At 40.3% G+C, this 19854-nt stretch overlaps 1 protein-coding gene across 13 annotated transcripts in view; it reads right to left on the reverse strand.

Moving 5' to 3' along the window:
• PTPRT (protein tyrosine phosphatase receptor type T) overlaps positions 1-19854 on the reverse strand; it is a 262100-nt gene that overhangs the window by 96779 nt on the left and 145467 nt on the right. For all 13 annotated transcript variants that reach the window (XM_063455671.1, XM_063455669.1, XM_063455672.1 and 10 more), the window contains exons 5-7: positions 14974-15089; positions 13703-13877; positions 500-793 (exon numbers count right to left, since the gene is read on the reverse strand). In XM_063455671.1, coding sequence (XP_063311741.1) covers positions 500-793; positions 13703-13877; positions 14974-15089 — 585 coding nt within the window. The remainder of the gene's footprint in view (positions 1-499; positions 794-13702; positions 13878-14973; positions 15090-19854) is intronic.

Here is a 19854-nt window from a genome sequence, read left to right on the forward strand (position 1 = left end):
AGGGGGGTAATCAGCCTTTTGATAAAACAAAACACAATGCTGTCCTGTCCTTACAGAGTAATCAACTAAAGTGTGAACTGTTGGAAATTCTAAGTGGATTTTAAATGTTAGACCAAAATAGTCAAAATGGAAACATAGCTTACTTTTTAAAAAGGCCAGAGCCATTCGGATTTAAATGTGCTACTATTTAGAATTTAGTAAATAAAGACCTTAGTGAGAAAGCACATATCAAACTATTTGGGTTTGTACAGGCAGTGACACTCTTCCCCAGGTAACATCTGGAAAAAGGGTGATTGTAGGGTGGTCGAGCAGAGCAGTGGCAGATGGTAACTTTTCATAGTGTTATAACATGTCACAGCTTAATAAACCAGAATGGATTTAATGGTGAAATTACACGCATTGTGCAGTGTATGAACACAACGATAATTAATTTGCTACGGTGTATAATGATCTTAAGCATATACACATGTTTAAAAACTGTATTCTTCGTGCTGCATACCTGCACATTTGGTTCTTGTGGTGAGTGGAGGACCTGGTGGTCCCGTCCCTCCTTCTCCTGGACGAGTCAAAAGGACACGTATCTCATACTCAACGTCTGGGTCCAAGTGCCACAGTTTGTAAGTCGGTCCATCCATGACATGGGTCTCGGCCCAGCTTCCTGATGTGGTTCGATACTCAACCTCTTTCAGCACAATTGGCCCATCCCCAATGATAGAGTTTGCATTTGGTTTGATCCACAGGTAAGTGGCTCCCACTGCCAGAAGCTCTGGAGGAGCAATCGGGGTTGGAGGCTCTGCAAATCAACAAGAAACAGTAATTAGATAAGTGTAGTCATCAATGTCATATATGGCATAGTTTCTGTGAATCAACAAAGTATGCTCCGATTTATAGGGGTAAGCAAGGCACCAATACAAATGGCATCCATTTCATAGTCTTTGGCCGAATAATTAGCTGTAATTTTTGCATGCTCAATTTTGTAATGTTTTTGTAAAAGAAATGTTTTACAGCATTCTGCGTTTTAAACCTGCCTTGCAGTGCAGTGTAATTGCAGTGCTTCAGATAATACAAGGTTTTCATATAATTTGGGACACGGCAAATGTTTCTGGGAGTAGAAGTTCAGCTAACAGCTTTCAGTAAAAAGCTGATCACCAAACTAAAACTTCCAGAAACTTCCGCTCTGCCTATGAATCTCTGCTGTGCAGTGATATATGGGATAAAGCAAACTCTTTGAAAAATGCCATAGAAAGTAATTGGAACATCCCGATTAATATTCAATAACTTCCGTGTCTGAACAGTGCAGTACTCTGGATAACTCAATATGGCAACTTTATTATAAATGCAGAGACTTCCAATGTATCTTATTTCTGATTTTAGATTCATTGTTTTTCATTTTTAAATGATTTAAAGGAACACTATAGGGTCAGGAACACAAAGATGTATTCCTGATCCTTTAGTGTTAAAACCACCATCTAGCCCCCCTGTCCTCCCTTGCTCCCCTAAATATAGTAAAATCTTACTTTTGTTCAGGTCTGCAGCTGCTGCCTCTGTCTCCGCCTCTGATCTGCCTGCTTGGCTGACATCATCAGAAGCCAATAACAATGCTTTCCCATAGGATTGGCTGAGACGGTCAAGGTGGCAGATCAGGGGCAAAGTTAAACACAGCTCTGGCCAATCAGCATCTCCTCATAAAGATGCACTGCATCTCTACAAGGAATGTTCAGTGTCTGCATGCAGAGGGAGGAGACACTAAATGGCAGTGCTGCTCACTGTTCAACACTTCCCCATGAAGCACCTTTGGTAGCCATCTGAGGAGTGGACAGTGGAGTTATCCCTAGGCTGTAATGCAAACACTGCATTTTCTCTAAAAACACAGTGTTTACTGCAAAAGGCCTGAAGGCAATGATTATACTCACGAGAACAAACACAATACACTGTAGTTGTTCTGGTGACTATAGTGTTCCTTTAAGTAGGCAATGTAATATGGACCATAAATATGGACCAGTTTCAGTCTACAGGGCCCACAAGGTATCTATATGCACTGTGCAATAATTCTCAATACCCATATAATGAGCATGTATATACTGCCAATAAACAATGCAGTGTGACAAAATGTCTCAGTGTATCTATATACTGCTAGATAACATGTTGTACTGTATAATGTCACAAAGTACTGATAAATTAATAATGGACATGCTGCATTGCATAAAGTCACATAGTATCTATATCCAGATACTGAACATACTGCACTATATATGCAACCAATTATCTATACCCCTATAATGAACAGAGGGGTATACATGCTCTGTATGTCACCAAGTATCTATACCTTGCACTCTATAATGTCACAGTGTTTATACACTGATACGGAATACACTGTGCTGTATAATGTCACTGAGTATCTATAACTCTATATTGAACATACTGCACTGTGTTACTTTACCGAGTAGCTATACAGAGATAAGAAACATGCCACACTGTATAATGTCACTGACTATGTCCACTGAATGTCCACTGTCAATGCTCAAAGTCACTGACTGAGCACCGGGACTGCAATGGCGCTCTTAAAGTTATATTGCAGAAGGTCTTGATGGTAAGGTATGTCTTTTTGCTGATGATACTAAGATATGTAACAGGGTTGATGTTCCAGGAGGGATAAGCCAAATGGCAAATGATTTAGGTAGACTAGAAAAATTGTCAGAGTTGTGGCAGCTGACATTTAATGTGGATAAGTGCAAGATAATGCATCTTGGACGTAAAAACCCAACGGCAGGGTACAGAATATTTGATAGAGTCCTAAACTCAACATCGGAGGAAAGGGATTTAGGGGTCATTGTTTCAGATGACTTAAAGGTAGGCACTGGCAGACAATGTAATATAGCCGCTGGAAATGCTAGCAGAATGCTTGGTTGTATAGGGAGAGGTATTAGCAGTAGAAAGAGGGAAGTGCTCATGCTATTGTACAGAACACTGGTGAGACCTCACTTGGAGTATTGTATGCAGTACTGGAGACCATATCTCCAGAGGGTTATTGATACTTTAGAGAGAGTTCAGAGAAGGGCTACTAAACTGGTTCATGGATTGCAGGATAAAACTTACAAGGAAAGGTTAAAGGATCTTAACATGTATAGCTTGGAGGAAAGACGAGACAGGGGGGATATGATAGAAACATTTAAATACATAAAGGGAATCAACACAGTAAAAGAGGAGACTATATTTAAAAGAAGAAAAACTACCACAACAAGAGGACATAGTCTTAAATTAGAGGGGCAAAGGTTTAAAAATCATATCAGGAAGTATTACTTTACTGAGATGGTAGTGGATGCATGGAATAGAATTCCAGCTGAAGTGGTAGAGGTTAACACAGTAAAGGAGTTTAAGCATGCGTGGGATAGGCATAAGGCTATCCTAACTATAAGATAAGGCCAGGGACTAATGAGAGTACACATTCTATGTTTCTATGTCTGTGTAAGATATTGGTACAGATAATGGAGTTCCCTCACAGGTCCACCAAGGATCATGTGTACCCTCCACCAGCAAAACATACACACATACACAACAATCAGATAACACTACACACACCCAAAACAACCAGCACATAGAGATCCACTCAGCCCCCATACATACAACTCTCAGCCTTCTCCACACACAACATTTAGCCACTACACACACTCACAACACTTACAGAAACAGCCCAGGTCGCTAGAAAAGGGACCCAATCTGGTGCCCTGTGTAGGGACTTGGGTAACCTTAATCCAGCTCTGGCTGCACTGCATAATATTGTTGAGTAGCTTCATGAATGTGCCACATCATAAAATGTCACTGAGTATGTATACTATTCACTGCTAATGAATGTGCCACATCATAAAATGTCACTGAGTATGTATTCACTGCTAATGAATGTGCCACATCATAAAATGTCACTGAGTATGTATACACTGCTAATGAATGTGCCACATCATAAAATGTCACTGAGTATGTATTCACTGCTAATGAATGTGTCACATTGTATAATGTTCCTGAGTATGTATACGCTCCTAATGAATGTGTCACATTGTATAATGTCACTGAGTATATATACACTGCTAATGAATGTGGCACATCATAAAATGTCACTGAGTATGTATACACTGCCAATGAATGTGTCACATTGTATAATGTCCTGAGTATGTATACACTGCTAATGAATGTGGCACATCATACAATGTCACTGAGTATGTATACACTGCTAATGAATGTGTCACATTGTATAATGTCACTGAGTATGTATACACTGCTAATGAATGTGTCACATTGTATAATGTCACTGGGTATATATACACTGCTAATGAATGTGGCACATCATAAAATGTCACTGAGTATGTATACACTGCCAATGAATGTGTCACATTGTATAATGTCCTGAGTATGTATACACTGCTAATGAATGTGTCACATCATATAATGTCACTGAGTATGTATTCACTGCTAATGAATGTGTCACATTGTATAATGTTCCTGAGTATGTATACGCTCCTAATGAATGTGTCACATCATATAATGTCACTGAGTATGTATTCACTGCTAATGAATGTGTCACATTGTATAATGTTCCTGAGTATGTATACGCTCCTAATGAATGTGTCACATTGTATAATGTCACTGAGTATATATACACTGCTAATGAATGTGGCACATCATAAAATGTCACTGAGTATGTATACACTGCCAATGAATGTGTCACATTGTATAATGTCACTGAGTATATATACACTGCTAATGAATGTGGCACATCATAAAATGTCACTGAGTATGTATACACTGCCAATGAATGTGTCACATTGTATAATGTCCTGAGTATGTATACACTGCTAATGAATGTGGCACATCATACAATGTCACTGAGTATGTATACACTGCTAATTAATGTGTCACATTGTATAATGTCACTGAGTATGTATACACTGCTAATGAATGTGTCACATTGTATAATGTCACTGAGTATGTATACACTGCTAATGAATGTGTCACATTGTATAATGTCACTGAGTATGTATACACTGCTAATGAATGTGTCACATTGTATAATGTCATTGAGTATATATACACTGCTAATGAATGTGGCACATCATAAAATGTCACTGAGTATGTATACACTGCCAATGAATGTGTCACATTGTATAATGTCCTGAGTATGTATACACTGCTAATGAATGTGGCACATCATACAATGTCACTGAGTATGTATACACTGCTAATTAATGTGTCACATTGTATAATGTCCTGAGTATGTATACACTGCTAATGAATGTGGCACATCATACAATGTCACTGAGTATGTATACACTGCTAATGAATGTGTCACATTGTATAATGTCACTGAGTATGTATACACTGCTAATGAATGTGTCACATTGTATAATGTCACTGAGTATGTATACACTGCTAATGAATGTGTCACATTGTATAATGTCACTGAGTATATATAGACTGCTAATGAATGTGGCACATCATAAAATGTCACTGAGTATGTATACACTGCCAATGAATGTGTCACATTGTATAATGTCCTGAGTATGTATACACTGCTAATGAATGTGGCACATCATACAATGTCACTGAGTATGTATACACTGCTAATGAATGTGTCACATTGTATAATGTCACTAAGTATGTATACACTGCTAATGAATGTGTCACATTGTATAATGTTCCTGAGTATGTATACACTGCTAATGAATGTGTCACATCATATAATGTCACTGCGTATGTATACATTGTGTACCGTCACTGGGTCTCTATACACTGCTAATGAACATAAAGTTGGTATTTTTCAAGTGATAATAAACACGATATATGCTGTACAAAAATGCCAAGTATCTGCACAGATAATGAACAGCTTTACTGTATAATTTTCCTCATGCCCTAATAAATAAAATATATGATTTTTATGAGTGTTCTGGATAGTTGTCTCCTAGGTCCACGTTGTGCGTCTCCAGAATAATACCTGGATAATTATCTCCACCGAGAAATAAAACGATCAATAATTGATTATACAGACCGCACCTGAGCTGGTTGTTATGCAAAATCACCGGTTCTGCAATTAGTTGTGAGGATACTTAGACACGGTGAAGGAGAGCTGATGGCGCGGACTGCCATACCGTGAGAGAAGATCATTGATGAGGAAGAGGTGCAGGGCAGATTCGGTACAGAGATATCTCATGATGAAAGACAAGGACAGGGAATGTGTCTCAAATTAGGAAAGGGAATGAAGTGGATAATGATAGGAGGAAAAACCTCTTGGCAGTCACCAAGAGGGAGTGTGACGACGAGTGCACACTAGGAAGAGAGATCAGGAAACAGAATGAAAGCAGAATGGGGAAAATGTGTATGAATGGGCATTCACACAGGGTCATTCAGATGGCAGAAACAGAATGACTGAGTAGAAAAGATTACGGGTAAGGAGGATTAAATGATAACGAGATTAAAAGGACGCTGACATTTAAAGATGAATAGAAATTCACACCTTTGATATGTTACTTTTAACGTTTATCTAGAAACGTTTCTCTGACAGCAGGACACTGATATGCTCATATACAACCCTGTGCTTGTTTAGGGAGCTAGGATTTGCTTACTTTGGGCTATAATAAGCGTAACACCAGTGTGCACGTGTAAGTAGATAAGTATAGATAAGTGCTATCCTGTCTCCACAGGCAAGCTTTGTACAGAAGGAGCATGGCGTGCAAAATATGTCACCTGTGTAATATGCAGTGAAAAAATATCTATATGTAAACTCTCACTGTGGAGTTCAGAAACACAATTAAATTCCCAGTAAGTGCACAAGGAACTTGGATGGTGGAGGCCTCACCACATTTACCTTCATAATAGCAATGCGCAATAAATAAATCTTCAGCCCAGTATCAGTGACAAAGTGACAAGACTTATGGCTAAATGAATGTCACTGAAGCTGGACAGAGGATTTCATGCGTGTGCATTACTATGGGTTTCAGAACAGGACTGTTTAAATGTCCACAGGAAGAGGAGGCTTGGGGTTTCCTGATTAAATTGCAATTCTTGCTACCTCAGACCTTAAATCATTCCATTGTAATCATTCCCTAGCATACCCGGCTTCCCATATTACATTTTTAAGCAATATTCTTCTTACCTACTCCTCTATTTAACAAATGTGTTAGTGAGGCCTGAAAAATGAAATGTAGAAACCAACAACACTGTATTTAGCTCTATCAGGGCTGGGACTGGGGAACAGCCTCTGTATCATCTCCCTATCAATATCAATTCTGCCCTTTGCACCGTTCAGTCAGCCCAGAAAAAGATGGAGAAACCTTTCTGTTTCTCCTCCTACAATGCAATGTCTGCCTTGGTTGTACCAGGACTGAACCAGATTATGATTTCATTTGCTTTAAGATGTTTAGCTGAAAAAAAAATGTATTGAGGTCTTTAAGAGTATTTACAATGTTAAAGGACTATTACAGTCACCCAGACCACTTAATTTCAACGATATGGTATGGGTGCAGTTATCCTGCCATTTTAACCTTGCTATGTAAAGTGTTTATTTTTTATTTATTTTTTATTATCTTTTTAGAAACTGCGATGTTTTAGCATTGCAGTCATCCTGACAGCCACTAGAGGAGCTTCCACTGCACTGACACTCAGTCACGTGAATATCAGGTACCCAATACTCCTCTTTGAGGAGCATTTAATTAGACCATGCTGGAGGAGCCAATGCCAACTCGATGATGCTGCTGGATGAGAAGTAATGAGCAGCGTCGAAGGAGTCACTGAGCTGGAAAATGGTTAGTAAAAAGCTTTGTTTATTAAAATAATATGTATATAACTAGGGGCAGGGGCTTTTACAGTGAATTGATTTTGGTTTGCCAGGTCTGGAAAAAAAAATGTTGTGTCTTCTTTATTGGACATGGATTCAATCCAGACCATACTAAAGGCGAAATGCATTTTTGTTCAGATTCATGGTTGGGGCCTCAGGTAAGATCCACTTTGGTAGAATTGATTTCCTAGCAGTGGCAAGGTCCATATGTATAAATTTGGTTTGAGATTTGAAAGTAGAAAGGGAAATTCCAAGAATAGCCATTTTTAGAGTTAGAAATATTGTTAGCAATGTGAGAGAGATAGGTCAAGAACCTCAGATCAAGACCAAAAACAGTGGTACTTCTGACTTCTGACTTCTGTCTTCCGCAGTTTGGACAGTTCTGCAAATATCTTAATCTGAGTTTGTTTGTTTTTTTAACAATCTTTATTTGAAAAAGTTAGAATCTTTTTCTAGAACAGCATGTACAAAAGAGCATAATTAAGGTTTGGGCAGGGCCGACTTCACCTACTGTATTATATATCTTACATGTTTTGTTAGAATGTAATGTTTATCTTGTTTCCTAAGGTACAGCTCCGGAGAATATGTTGGTACTATATAAATAATTGTAACTAAAATAACCACTAATGGTCTAGACTTGGGCAAGGTGACAATGACCAGAGGCATGTGACAGGGCTGCCCCTTTTCACCCTCCTCTTCAATCTAACTTTAAATCTACTTACCCGCTTGCTATGATATACTCCGTCTCCTCTGCATCACAAACCCCAAATTAATCCTTTGAAATCTTCAGCATTACCGTTAGGCACTTATAACCCCACAATGCTTCAACCTACAATTTCTTTTAAATGGCAACAGGATTGTATTGAATATCTGGATTGTGGAAGGATTTGCTGCAATTGGTTTACAATAATTTTAGTGAGAACTTTTATGTCTTGGTTTACTAGGGTGATAAGATTTCATTTGAGTTTTATTGGGTTTCAGAATCAAAATGGTCCTAGTCTTCATGATTCCACCCAAAGTACAGCTACGCAGACAAATTCCATTAGACAGAGTGGTTTAAGGGCCTAGGTGATGTCGCTTTAGGGTTTTTATATTCAGAGATAAAGCCATCAGGACCTGGAGCCTTGTCTGCTGGTAAGTTGGCATTGGTTTCAAATTTCAAATTTCCCATTGGACATTGCTTAGAGTAGGTACCTACGCCTTTAATATATATTTAAAAGAAAATGGAGCATCACGTAAGAAAAAGGTTAACACACGTTGTAGGCGATTTTCAATGTTTTATTCAATAGTATTATTTCCAATGGGCAATTTATAGTCTTCTTGGCACACATTTCTCCTTGCTGGGAAGCATGGGTTATTGCAGTCCGCAATGTACAGGAATATCCACGTTATTTAAAAGCAGGTAGCTTCTATGCTAGCAATAAGAAACATAGAAATGTGTATTCATGCACCCCTTGGGCGAGTGTGCTCCTTGCACAGTTTCCTCTTCTGCTCATGTGAAACCCAGCCCTTTTATTGAATGAAAACTCTTAGAATCCTCAAGCAAAAAGTCTACCATTCTGGTACCTGTGTTATGCATAACATACATAATAAGCAAGCCTCAGTATACCAGTCTGGGGGAAACATTTAACCAATATTTAACTGAAACTACCAGCATGCTCAACTAGGCTCCCTCTCAAGAATATTGGAAAAAAATATTCACGGTTAACCATCTGGTTGCTAGATTCCAAATCACTCATTCAGTAATAGAAAGTGTGAGATAGGTTAATGTGAGAGTTATTGTTATATTACATCATGTACCCGCCTCCTCACTCCATGGGATATGAGGAAAGTGGTCCCTCAAGGGCGAGTTTGCTAATTCCCCGTTGTTTGTTGAGTGACGTATCTCTAACTGCCCAGCTGTGACCCACCGCAAGGTCTCTCCAGTTGTTACATGTTCTCAGATTCCCCCCTCCTCCCCCCCCCCCAAATTATGCTCCAGGGATGTCCAAACAGGGAAAGCTCCACAAAGTGAAAGAACCTTATGAAGACCCTGAGCTTTACTTTGGGCCATCATTGTAACACAGATGAGACCTCACAGCTGGGAGAAATTAAAGGTACAGTAAAACCTAAACAAACAACCCTCTATTACTGTCACTGTGTTATAAACAAGATTCAGTAGATGCCTATGGAGCTCTGAAAATTTGATGGGAACAATAGGGCCAACATCATCATCTGATCCTCTGATTGCTTCGATCTTAGTTTTGTTTGTTTCCATGTCACATGAGGTGCCAAAATATTGTTACCAAAGAGGCATATAAAGGTTTTAAGTACACTGGTGATCCATCTATTATACCCTCTGTTTCTGTGTTCATCGCTCATACTGTGCATGAGTTACTCACCATACCATACATTAGCACTGCTCCCCATTGCCGTTACTGTAACAATGCTTCCTACACCTTCAATGTATCACTCTTAGCTATGTCTTTACTCTACCTGTACCCTATGACTCGTTATGGTCCACAAGAACTTGGAATGGGCGAGGACATCCAGCCCAAACTACCACTCTGTAATGTTTTACAATATTTCTAAACCATGGATTGAGATGCCTATGAGAGCTTTATTGTCTGGGTTCTTTTGCACATCACTATGTAATCATAAAGAAGTATGTGTTACCCAAATTCATTCTTTAAGTCCTCAAATGTTTGTGGGAAGATGCCTGATATTCATATATCTGTTACCAAAAATCTCTCTATGTATCCAATTTCCTTCTGTATTTATCAGACCACTACCTCATGAGCACTACCTCTTTATGCTATTTAACAAAACGGTGCAACATTTGCATTCATCTGCCGCTACTTCGAATTTCAACGTATCGAATTCGATTTATGACATCATAACGCCTTGCTGGGCACCCCTCACCTCAATGGAAACGAGCTACATGTATGGCCATGTTACTCAATCCTAAAAAAACAGGCCTCCAATACTCTCAGACACCAGGCAATTGCCTGAAACATCCCAGAATGTTTAATCTTATGTTTAGTTATTCAAACATGTGCTTGTTTTGTGGCGTGTAAAAGTGAAATTGAATGTAGAAATCCACACTGCTCTATTTGTCTCCGTCTTGTCCTCTCGTCAATCATAATTATAAGCTAGGCCAACTTAAATACCTGCATGGAGGTGGAGATAATCAATGACCTAGAGCAGGGATAGGCAACGTTCGGCACTGCAGATGTTTTGGACTACACCTCCGAAGTTTGCCTATCCCTGACCTAGAGGGAACCCAGTAAGTGGACAAGTAGAAACAAACAATGTTTCTGCTTTACTTTCTCCATTGCAGCGTGTGCCTTGGCTGTGCCAGGACTGCGCTGAATTATAAAAACAATTGCCAAATCCTTAATATACATTTAAAAGAAAATGTACCATCACTTGAAAAAGGTTAACATGATTTATAGATCGGTTTCAATGTTCTATTCAACGGTCCGAAGGTTGAACCCGTCTTTTGTATTTTTGCATTTGCTAAAATAAAACACTGTTGCAAATTTTTGTGCACGTTTTTGGTGCTGCAATGTATGATTTTTGTATAGCTTAGAGAAAATATACTCTCAAACCTTTCCTGTGAACAGAAAAAAAAAAAATCAAGCTGGCACATAAAAGTGTCTTGCTGGTGCTTAAATTCATCTTAATTTTGTCCAACCCTGACCTATGCATTTGGGAGTCTTGATTTACGAGGCCATTTGGAAGCAGTTTAAAGAGGGGAATAATGTATAGTGCTGGTTCATACATTAAAATGAGCTAATGTGGCCACCCCTCCTCCTTTCTCCATCCTCTCACCTTCTTCTGTGTCCTTGTTAGATATTTTGTGAGTAACACGACCGGCTGTAAATTATATTAACTTCCTCGTTTGTGTAATAGAAAATAGGTAAATAAAGCATTTTTTTTTTGTTTAACTTTTCCATTTATCATTTTTCTTTATCACGCATGCTACTCTACCTAATACACCTCCCCATCTGTTCCCTGTAATTATGTCCTCAGTGGGCTCTGTAACTAATTTTCTGTTAGTACTCCCCACTTGTTCCCCATAATCCGGTAATAAAGGGTTATGTGAAAATCTTAGACAAAGAAAGAGGGGAATAAAAAAACAATAAAGCAAAGGAAGGGAAGGAAGCAGTGGTCGGACATGACGGATGGATGTGGGGAGGCTGCGGGAGGAAGAGAGAATGGAAGACACCTGCTGGGACTTACACTCTGTCAGAAGGAAGATAACACAGGGGCCTAGAGAGATCACGGTGGGGGGCACTGGGGAGCGATACTGTGCGTAATAAAACACACGAGAGGAGGCAGCAGCAGGGGGTGCAATTATAATATGCTGAAGAAGGGATATGAATACTAAAGTAATGATAGAAAAAGAGATAACAAAGGGAAAGGAATGATGAAGAAACACAGAAGGCGATGGAATGGGACATGATCCGTTCAAGATGCAATAAATGAAGAAATGGGATATAGAGGAAGGGTGATAGTGATAAAATAAATGAAGGAGAAATAGGGTGGCAGAGAAGAACAGGACTATAACTGAACGGGAATAAGTGACTTATATTTCAGGAAACAAGGCAGGATTAGAATAGATGTATGTGTAATTGAAGGGCAGCACAGGAATATGGTGTAGCTAGGGGTGTGGGTGGACCATAGGATAAGGCAGAATCATGGCACCAGGGTATTAGTGAATTACAGGATAGAGCAGGTTAGTGATATAGAGAGGATCAAGCCACGTTTAATGAGGTCTAATAAATTAACAACAATCTGCATGTAAAGAAACATAATTGGGAGAAACAAAGATAAGAATGAAAAGAGGAAAAGAGGAATGGGAAAAAGAGAGAGGACAAGCAAGACCAAAAAGAAAAGGAGGAAAAGAACTGGAAGAGGGGGATGGGGGCAGACCACAAGACTAAGGAAGGCTTAGAGTTAGGAGGTGCCTTCCAACCAAAGAGTACAGGTTCTATGAAAGGATATTGAGGTGTGATGGGTAATAGCAGTTAGCATGTCCATGGGCAGAGTGGCAATTGAGGTGGTAGAGACCCAGGGTCATGGATTAAGCAATCTTTGAGTCTTTTTCCACGAATTAAGACAGGATTAAGGATTATTGGGTGGGAAGACCATTGTGGTGGCAGAGTCTCAGAGTTGTTGCATAAGGGACCTGCAAGATACAGTAACCACACTTTTATCCATAAGGGCTAGGGATTGGGATTTTTGAATAAACAGTATTACACTATCTATGTCCCCTTGTATCTTTTTAAGGTAACTGAAAGGGCTTCAGTGTCTGCAACATAGTATTCAATTGGAAGTGAATACTGGAAATGGAATACCCAAGTACCCAGCTCAATATTAGACCACCCAGGACTCTATTACTCATTTGACTTTTTATAATACATGTGTGCAATTATTTTGTTGTGCAATATCTATGGTTAAGTGTTACCTCTGACTATTATCTCAGGGGATTATTCATGCTGCCACATGTTTTTATGTATTTAGACTATTGAGAATTAGGGAATAGTCTTGTTAGGTGGAGCTGCTAAACTACTAACTGTTTCAAGTATTGTTAGTATTCTATATTAATATTATCTGAGCTCTCTTTTGTGCTTTTATTAGGGATCTGCAAGATGTTTAAGGAGCAGAGCCGGATCATGGAGTAGGGGGTGTAGGTGGGTCATTGCAGTAGGAGCGGCTCAGGTACTATAACTACTATATAGGATACAGTCTTGTTGCTGGAAACAAGGCAGGGTCATGTGCTGAAAATAGCTCAGGATCATTGTAAGATGCAAGATGAAGTAGAGGCAGTGATAAGCTATAGGAGACATAGTCATGTATAGACCTTTCCAGGAACTACAAGCACATGTTCCTTACCTTTCACAATAAGTTCTGCATAGTTGGAGACTCCCGAGCCTCCTGTTGACCTCAAGACACAACGATATTTGCTGATACTGCGTTGAGACGTTTCCCCGACACTGACCGTGGCTGAAAACCGCCTGTGATTTACCACACGTGTCACCATGAGGGCTGTGTCACGGCCATTCCACTGCTGTTAGGTTCAGAAGAACAATTACAAATCAGTCATGTTAATAATTAGATCATAACATGTCTGGCATTTCGTAGCTCAGAACTAGAGGTCATCCCATCCAGTCTGACCTTTTCCTCTTGCTGAACTAGACACCTATTAAATCTTTGCCAATCAATGACTGGCACGGAATACTAGCAATTATACACGGTCAGTAACAGTACAGAAGCAGGATGCCTGCCTGTGACATTAATTATATTAAAAAAAAAAAAAAAAACATTTGTGGGTTAGTGTTATAGTGTTTAGGAAATTGGGCAAACCAGAAATCATCACACAGGGTTTTAATCACTAAGTTGGGAATTGTGGAGTGCGGACAAGAGAAGAGAATTGCAGAATTTAGGGCTACATTTTTTTATATCTGGATTTTTTTTTTCCGTAAATCAGGTATTTGAGTCTACAATTTGTAAATCTCACTTGATGTTTTCCAAAATTCTCAGTTTAGGAAATAATCAGATTTAGTGCAATTTTCACACAAACTAGCATTTATTTCAATTCTGTGCAACTATGCACGCAAACCCAGACATTATACACTGCACCTCAATTTTTCAAACTGAACCTTTATCGGATATTGATGGCTGTGGAGCTCTGTGACACCATAATCCACACTGCACATTAGAGAGTTTAATGGCTGTGGAGCTCTGTGATACACTCCTACACCACATATACTACTGCTTTATTGCTGTGCAGTTCTGTGGTACACCTACACACACAGCACATCGTACTCTTATTCGCTGTACATTCTGAGATCCTCGGCCACGCCATCTCAACCTCTGTAAGCCATCTTTTTTATTAGTGGCCTTTCAGGGAAATAGGCATTGTCCCTGGAAGAAGAACTCACGGTTATGGTGTGGTGTCCCTACACCAGCGGTTGCCCAATAGACGGCAGGGTGCAGTGAAAGAGAGTTACATTGTTTTTGTGTGAGGCAATCTGGGAGCATTGACCCCTCTCCACCTCTGAAGGTAAGCTTGAGGGAATAGGAGAAAATGTATGCATGCACGGGCTGCTGCCACCACAGTGTCAGAAGGCTACATTTGATTCCGGCACAACAGAGTTTCTCACCTGCAGCCACAGCTTGTCATGTTGCGACCACTTGCCTCCGGCGATGCATTGGAAAGTAGCATTCTGGCCGACGTTAACTTCCACGTTTTGCAAGCGCAGGAAATGTGGAGCGTTCCCTGAAAGCAACACAAAAGATAAAGATATCAACACAGACGGCAAAGAAACGCAAATTAGCCAGTGTAATATTGGACTGTGAGAATAGATGAGGATCCGGACAGTAACAGATCAGCCTCAGGGCCCTCTAGATATATTAACATGACCCTCTCTGTACAGGATTCCAACATTGTATGTTTTCTAGCGTTGAGAAAAATATTTGTTTCGACTTCTGTTATGAAGAATTACTACTTACTAGTGTTTGGCGGACTGAGTGACCAAAACTAGGCCTTTTAGGCTTTTGTTATGAAATGATCCACAAATCAAACTCTTTGAATTTGGCTCATCTCTGTGTCTGTGGTGCTTAGACTGAATGTATCTATCTGCTCTCCAAATGAATAGATAGAGTCTGCTGGGACTCATGAGGTAGCCACAGGCCTGGAATTAAAACTCCTTCTGTGCACTGTGTTACTCCAATTAAATGGGTACATGAAAGGAGCAGAAAATATAGGAGCATTTTACAGAAATATTCCTCCTAATACACAGATATCAGGACACGCACCTCTCACCTCCTCCTAATACACAGATATCAGGACACGCACCTCTCACCTCCTCCTAATACACAGATATCAGGACACACACCTCTCACCTCCTCCTAATACACAGACATCAGGACACGCACCTCTCACCTCCTCCTAATACACAGACATCAGGACACGCACCTCTCACCTCCTCCTAATAAACAGATATCAGGACACGCACCTCTCACCTCCTCCTAATAAACAGATATCAAGACACGCGCCTCTCACCTCCTCCTAATACACAGATATCAGGACACGCACCTCTCCCCTCCTCCTAATAAACAGACATCAGGACACACACCTCTCACCTCCTCCTAATACACAGACATCAGGACATGCACCTTTCACCTCCTCCTAATACACAGACATCAGGACACACACCTCTCACCTCCTCCTAATACACAGACATCAGGACACGCACCTCTCACCTCCTCCTAATACACAGATATCAGGACACGCACCTCTCACCTCCTCCTAATACACAGATATCAGGACACACACCTCTCACCTCCTCCTAATACACAGATATCAGGACACACACCTCTCACCTCCTCCTAATACACAGACATCAGGACACGCACCTCTCACCTCCTCCTAATAAACAGATATCAGGACACGCACCTCTCACCTCCTCCTAATAAACAGATATCAAGACACGCACCTCTCACCTCCTCCTAATACACAGATATCAGGACACGCACCTCTCCCCTCCTCCTAATAAACAGACATCAGGACACACACCCCTCACCTCCTCCTAATACACAGACATCAGGACATGCACCTTTCACCTCCTCCTAATACACAGACATCAGGACACACAGACATCAGGACACGCACCTCTCTCCTCCTCCTAATACACAGACACCCGGACACGCACCTCTCCCCTCCTCCTAATACACAGACACCCGGACACGCACCTCTCCCCTCCTCCTAATACACAGACACCCGGACACGCACCTCTCACCTCCTCCTAATACACAGACACCCGGACACGCACCTCTCACCTCCTACTAATACAAAGACAGCAGGGCATAAAATTGGCATCCTTTATGCTTATATAACCTTAAGTTTAACTCTGTTGTTTTACGTTTACGGCTGAAGTTTAAAATAACAATCAATTCCCAATTTTCATTTATGGAACAGAAAAGATCACAGATACGCAATAAACGTCTAAACACCGTTAAATGCCCAATCTCAAGCAATAAAGCGACATCTCTGCAGTATTATTAAGACCGTGAATCTTGTGCTGTGAGAGGTAACTGCAGCAGGGAAATAATGAGCTACCCGATTTTAGAGGCAATATTATGAGATTTGCCTTTTGACAGAGGCATTAAAACTTTCAATAAAAAGAATGCTTGCAACGTGTCGCAAAAGGGATTCATTTACAGAGTTACATCGAAAACAATGTAGATTTGCAACAACGCCCATGATCACTGCACATTGTAAACTATAGAGGAAGTCTCCTCCAGTAATTGAATGTCTAATGACTGGACACAAGCTGGGTTCTTAGAGACCCCACACAAGCTCACGTCCACAACGCATCCTGTAATTTCTGTAGCTTTGAGAAAAGACATGATGGACTTCTAGAATATCTGTGTGATACAGCCTGTAGGATGCAACCCTGCTGCTTAAAGCAACATTACGATGGCCAAACTGTTTCCGCTGAATATCCTAAAGAAATGATACTGACTAGAAACTAATAGAAATTGCGCAGGGGACCAGGAGGGAAGAACTAAAAGAGTGCATGAGAAGAATGTAAGGAACTAGAAAAGACAAGTTTAAATAACAACGCAGCTATGTGAGGAGCATGAGAAGAGTACGGAGAACGATTAACGAGAGAGATAAAACTAATAGAGACAAGTGAGAAGAGTGCAGGACACCAGCAGAGGAGAAGAAAAGAGGAGGAGTGTGAGACGAGAGAAGAGGCTTGTGAGAAGCTAGAAAATGAGCACATGAAGGGCACAGAGATTTAGAACAATGCATGAAATGTGAAAAGGAGTAAGGAAGTGGAAGATAAAGCATTAGAAGAAGAGGAGTAAGCGAAGAATGTGATGAACCAGAAGCAGGCTGTAAGAAGACTGCGATTACCTAGAAGCAGTGTAAAAAGAGTGCATTGAGCTAGTTAGAGCGGTGTAAAAAGAGTGCATTGAGCTAGTTAGAGCGGTGTAAAAAGAGTGCATTGAGCTAGTTAGAGCGGTGTAAAAAGAGTGCATTGAGCTAGTTAGAGCAGTGTAAAAAGAGTGCATTGAGCTAGTTAGAGCGGTGTAAAAAGAGTGCATCGAGCTAGTTAGAGCAGTGTAAAAAGAGTGCATTGAGCTAGTTAGAGCAGTGTAAAAAGAGTGTATTGAGCTAGTTAGAGCCGTGTAAAAAGAGTGCATTGAACTAGTTAGAGCGGTGTAAAAAGAGTGCATTGAGCTAGTTAGAGCAGTGTAAAAAGAGTGCATTGAGCTAGTTAGAGCGGTGTAAAAAGAGTGCATTGAGCTAGTTAGAGCGGTGTAAAAAGAGTGCATCGAGCTAGTTAGAGCAGTGTAAAAAGAGTGCATCGAGCTAGTTAGAGCAGTGTAAAAAGAGTGCATCGAGCTAGTTAGAGCGGTGTAAAAAGAGTGCATTGAGCTAGTTAGAGCAGTGTAAAAAGAGTGCATTGAGCTAGTTAGAGCGGTGTAAAAAGAGTGCATTGATCTAGTAAGAGCGGTGTAAAAAGAGTGCATTGATCTAGTTAGAGCGGTGTAAAAAGAGTGCATTGATCTAGTTAGAGCGGTGTAAAAAGAGTGCATTGATCTAGTTAGAGCGGTGTAAAAAGAGTGCATTAAGCTAGTTAGAGCGGTGTTAAAAGAGTGCATCGAACTAGTTAGAGAGGTATAAAAAGAGTGCATTGAGCTAGTTAGAGCGGTGTAAAAAGAGTGCATTCAGTGTAAAAAGAGTGCATCAAGCTAGTTAGAGCAGTGTAAAAAGAGTGCATCGAGCTAGTTAGAGCGGTGTAAAAAGAGTGCATTGAGCTAGTTAGAGCGGTGTAAAAAAAGTGCATTGAGCTAGTTAGAGCGGTGTAAAAAGAGTGCATCGAGCTAGTTATAGTGGTGTAAAAAGAGTGCATTGAGCTAGTTAGAGCGGTGTAAAAAGAGTGCATTGAGCTAGTTAGAGCGGTGTAAAAAGAGTGCATTGAGCTAGTTAGAGCGGTGTAAAAAGAGTGCATCGAGCTAGTTATAGTGGTGTAAAAAGAGTGCATTGAGCTAGTTAGAGCAGTGTAAAAAGAGTGCATTGAGCTAGTTAGAGCAGTGTAAAAAGAGTGCATTGAGCTAGTTAGAGCGGTGTAAAAAGAGTGCATCGAGCTAGTTAGAGCGGTGTAAAAAGAGTGCATTGAGCTAGTTAGAGCAGTGTAAAAAGAGTGCATTGAGCTAGTTAGAGCGGTGTAAAAAGAGTGCATCTAGCTAGTTAGAGCAGTGTAAAAAGAGTGCATTGAGCTAGTTAGAGCAGTGTAAAAAGAGTGTATTGAGCTAGTTAGAGCCGTGTAAAAAGAGTGCATTGAACTAGTTAGAGCGGTGTAAAAAGAGTGCATTGAGCTAGTTAGAGCCGTGTAAAAATAGTGCATTGAGCTAGTTAGAGCGGTGTAAAAAGAGTGCATTGAGCTAGTTGGAGCGGTGTAAAAAGAGTGCATCGAGCTAGTTAGAGCAGTGTAAAAAGAGTGCATTGATCTAGTTAGAGCGGTGTAAAAAGAGTGCATTGAGCTAGTTAGAGCAGTGTAAAAAGAGTGCATTGAGCTAGTTAGAGCGGTGTAAAAAGAGTGCATTGATCTAGTTAGAGCGGTGTAAAAAGAGTGCATTGATCTAGTTAGAGCGGTGTAAAAAGAGTGCATTGATCTAGTTAGAGCGGTGTAAAAAGAGTGCATTGATCTAGTTAGAGCGGTGTAAAAAGAGCGCATTGATCTAGTTAGAGCGGTGTAAAAAGAGTGCATTAAGCTAGTTAGAGCGGTGTAAAAAGAGTGCATTGAACTAGTTAAGAGCGGTGTAAAAAGAGTGCATTGAGCTAGTTAGAGCGGTGTAAAAAGAGTGCATTCAGTGTAAAAAGAGTGCATCAAGCTAGTTAGAGCAGTGTAAAAAGAGTGCATCGAGCTAGTTAGAGCGGTGTAAAAAGAGTGCATTGAGCTAGTTAGAGCGGTGTAAAAAGAGTGCATTGAGCTAGTTAGAACGGTGTAAAAAGAGTGCATTGAGCT

Source organism: Pelobates fuscus, chromosome 5, assembly GCF_036172605.1.
Source record: "Pelobates fuscus isolate aPelFus1 chromosome 5, aPelFus1.pri, whole genome shotgun sequence".
NCBI classification, from domain to species: Eukaryota; Metazoa; Chordata; class Amphibia; order Anura; family Pelobatidae; genus Pelobates; species Pelobates fuscus.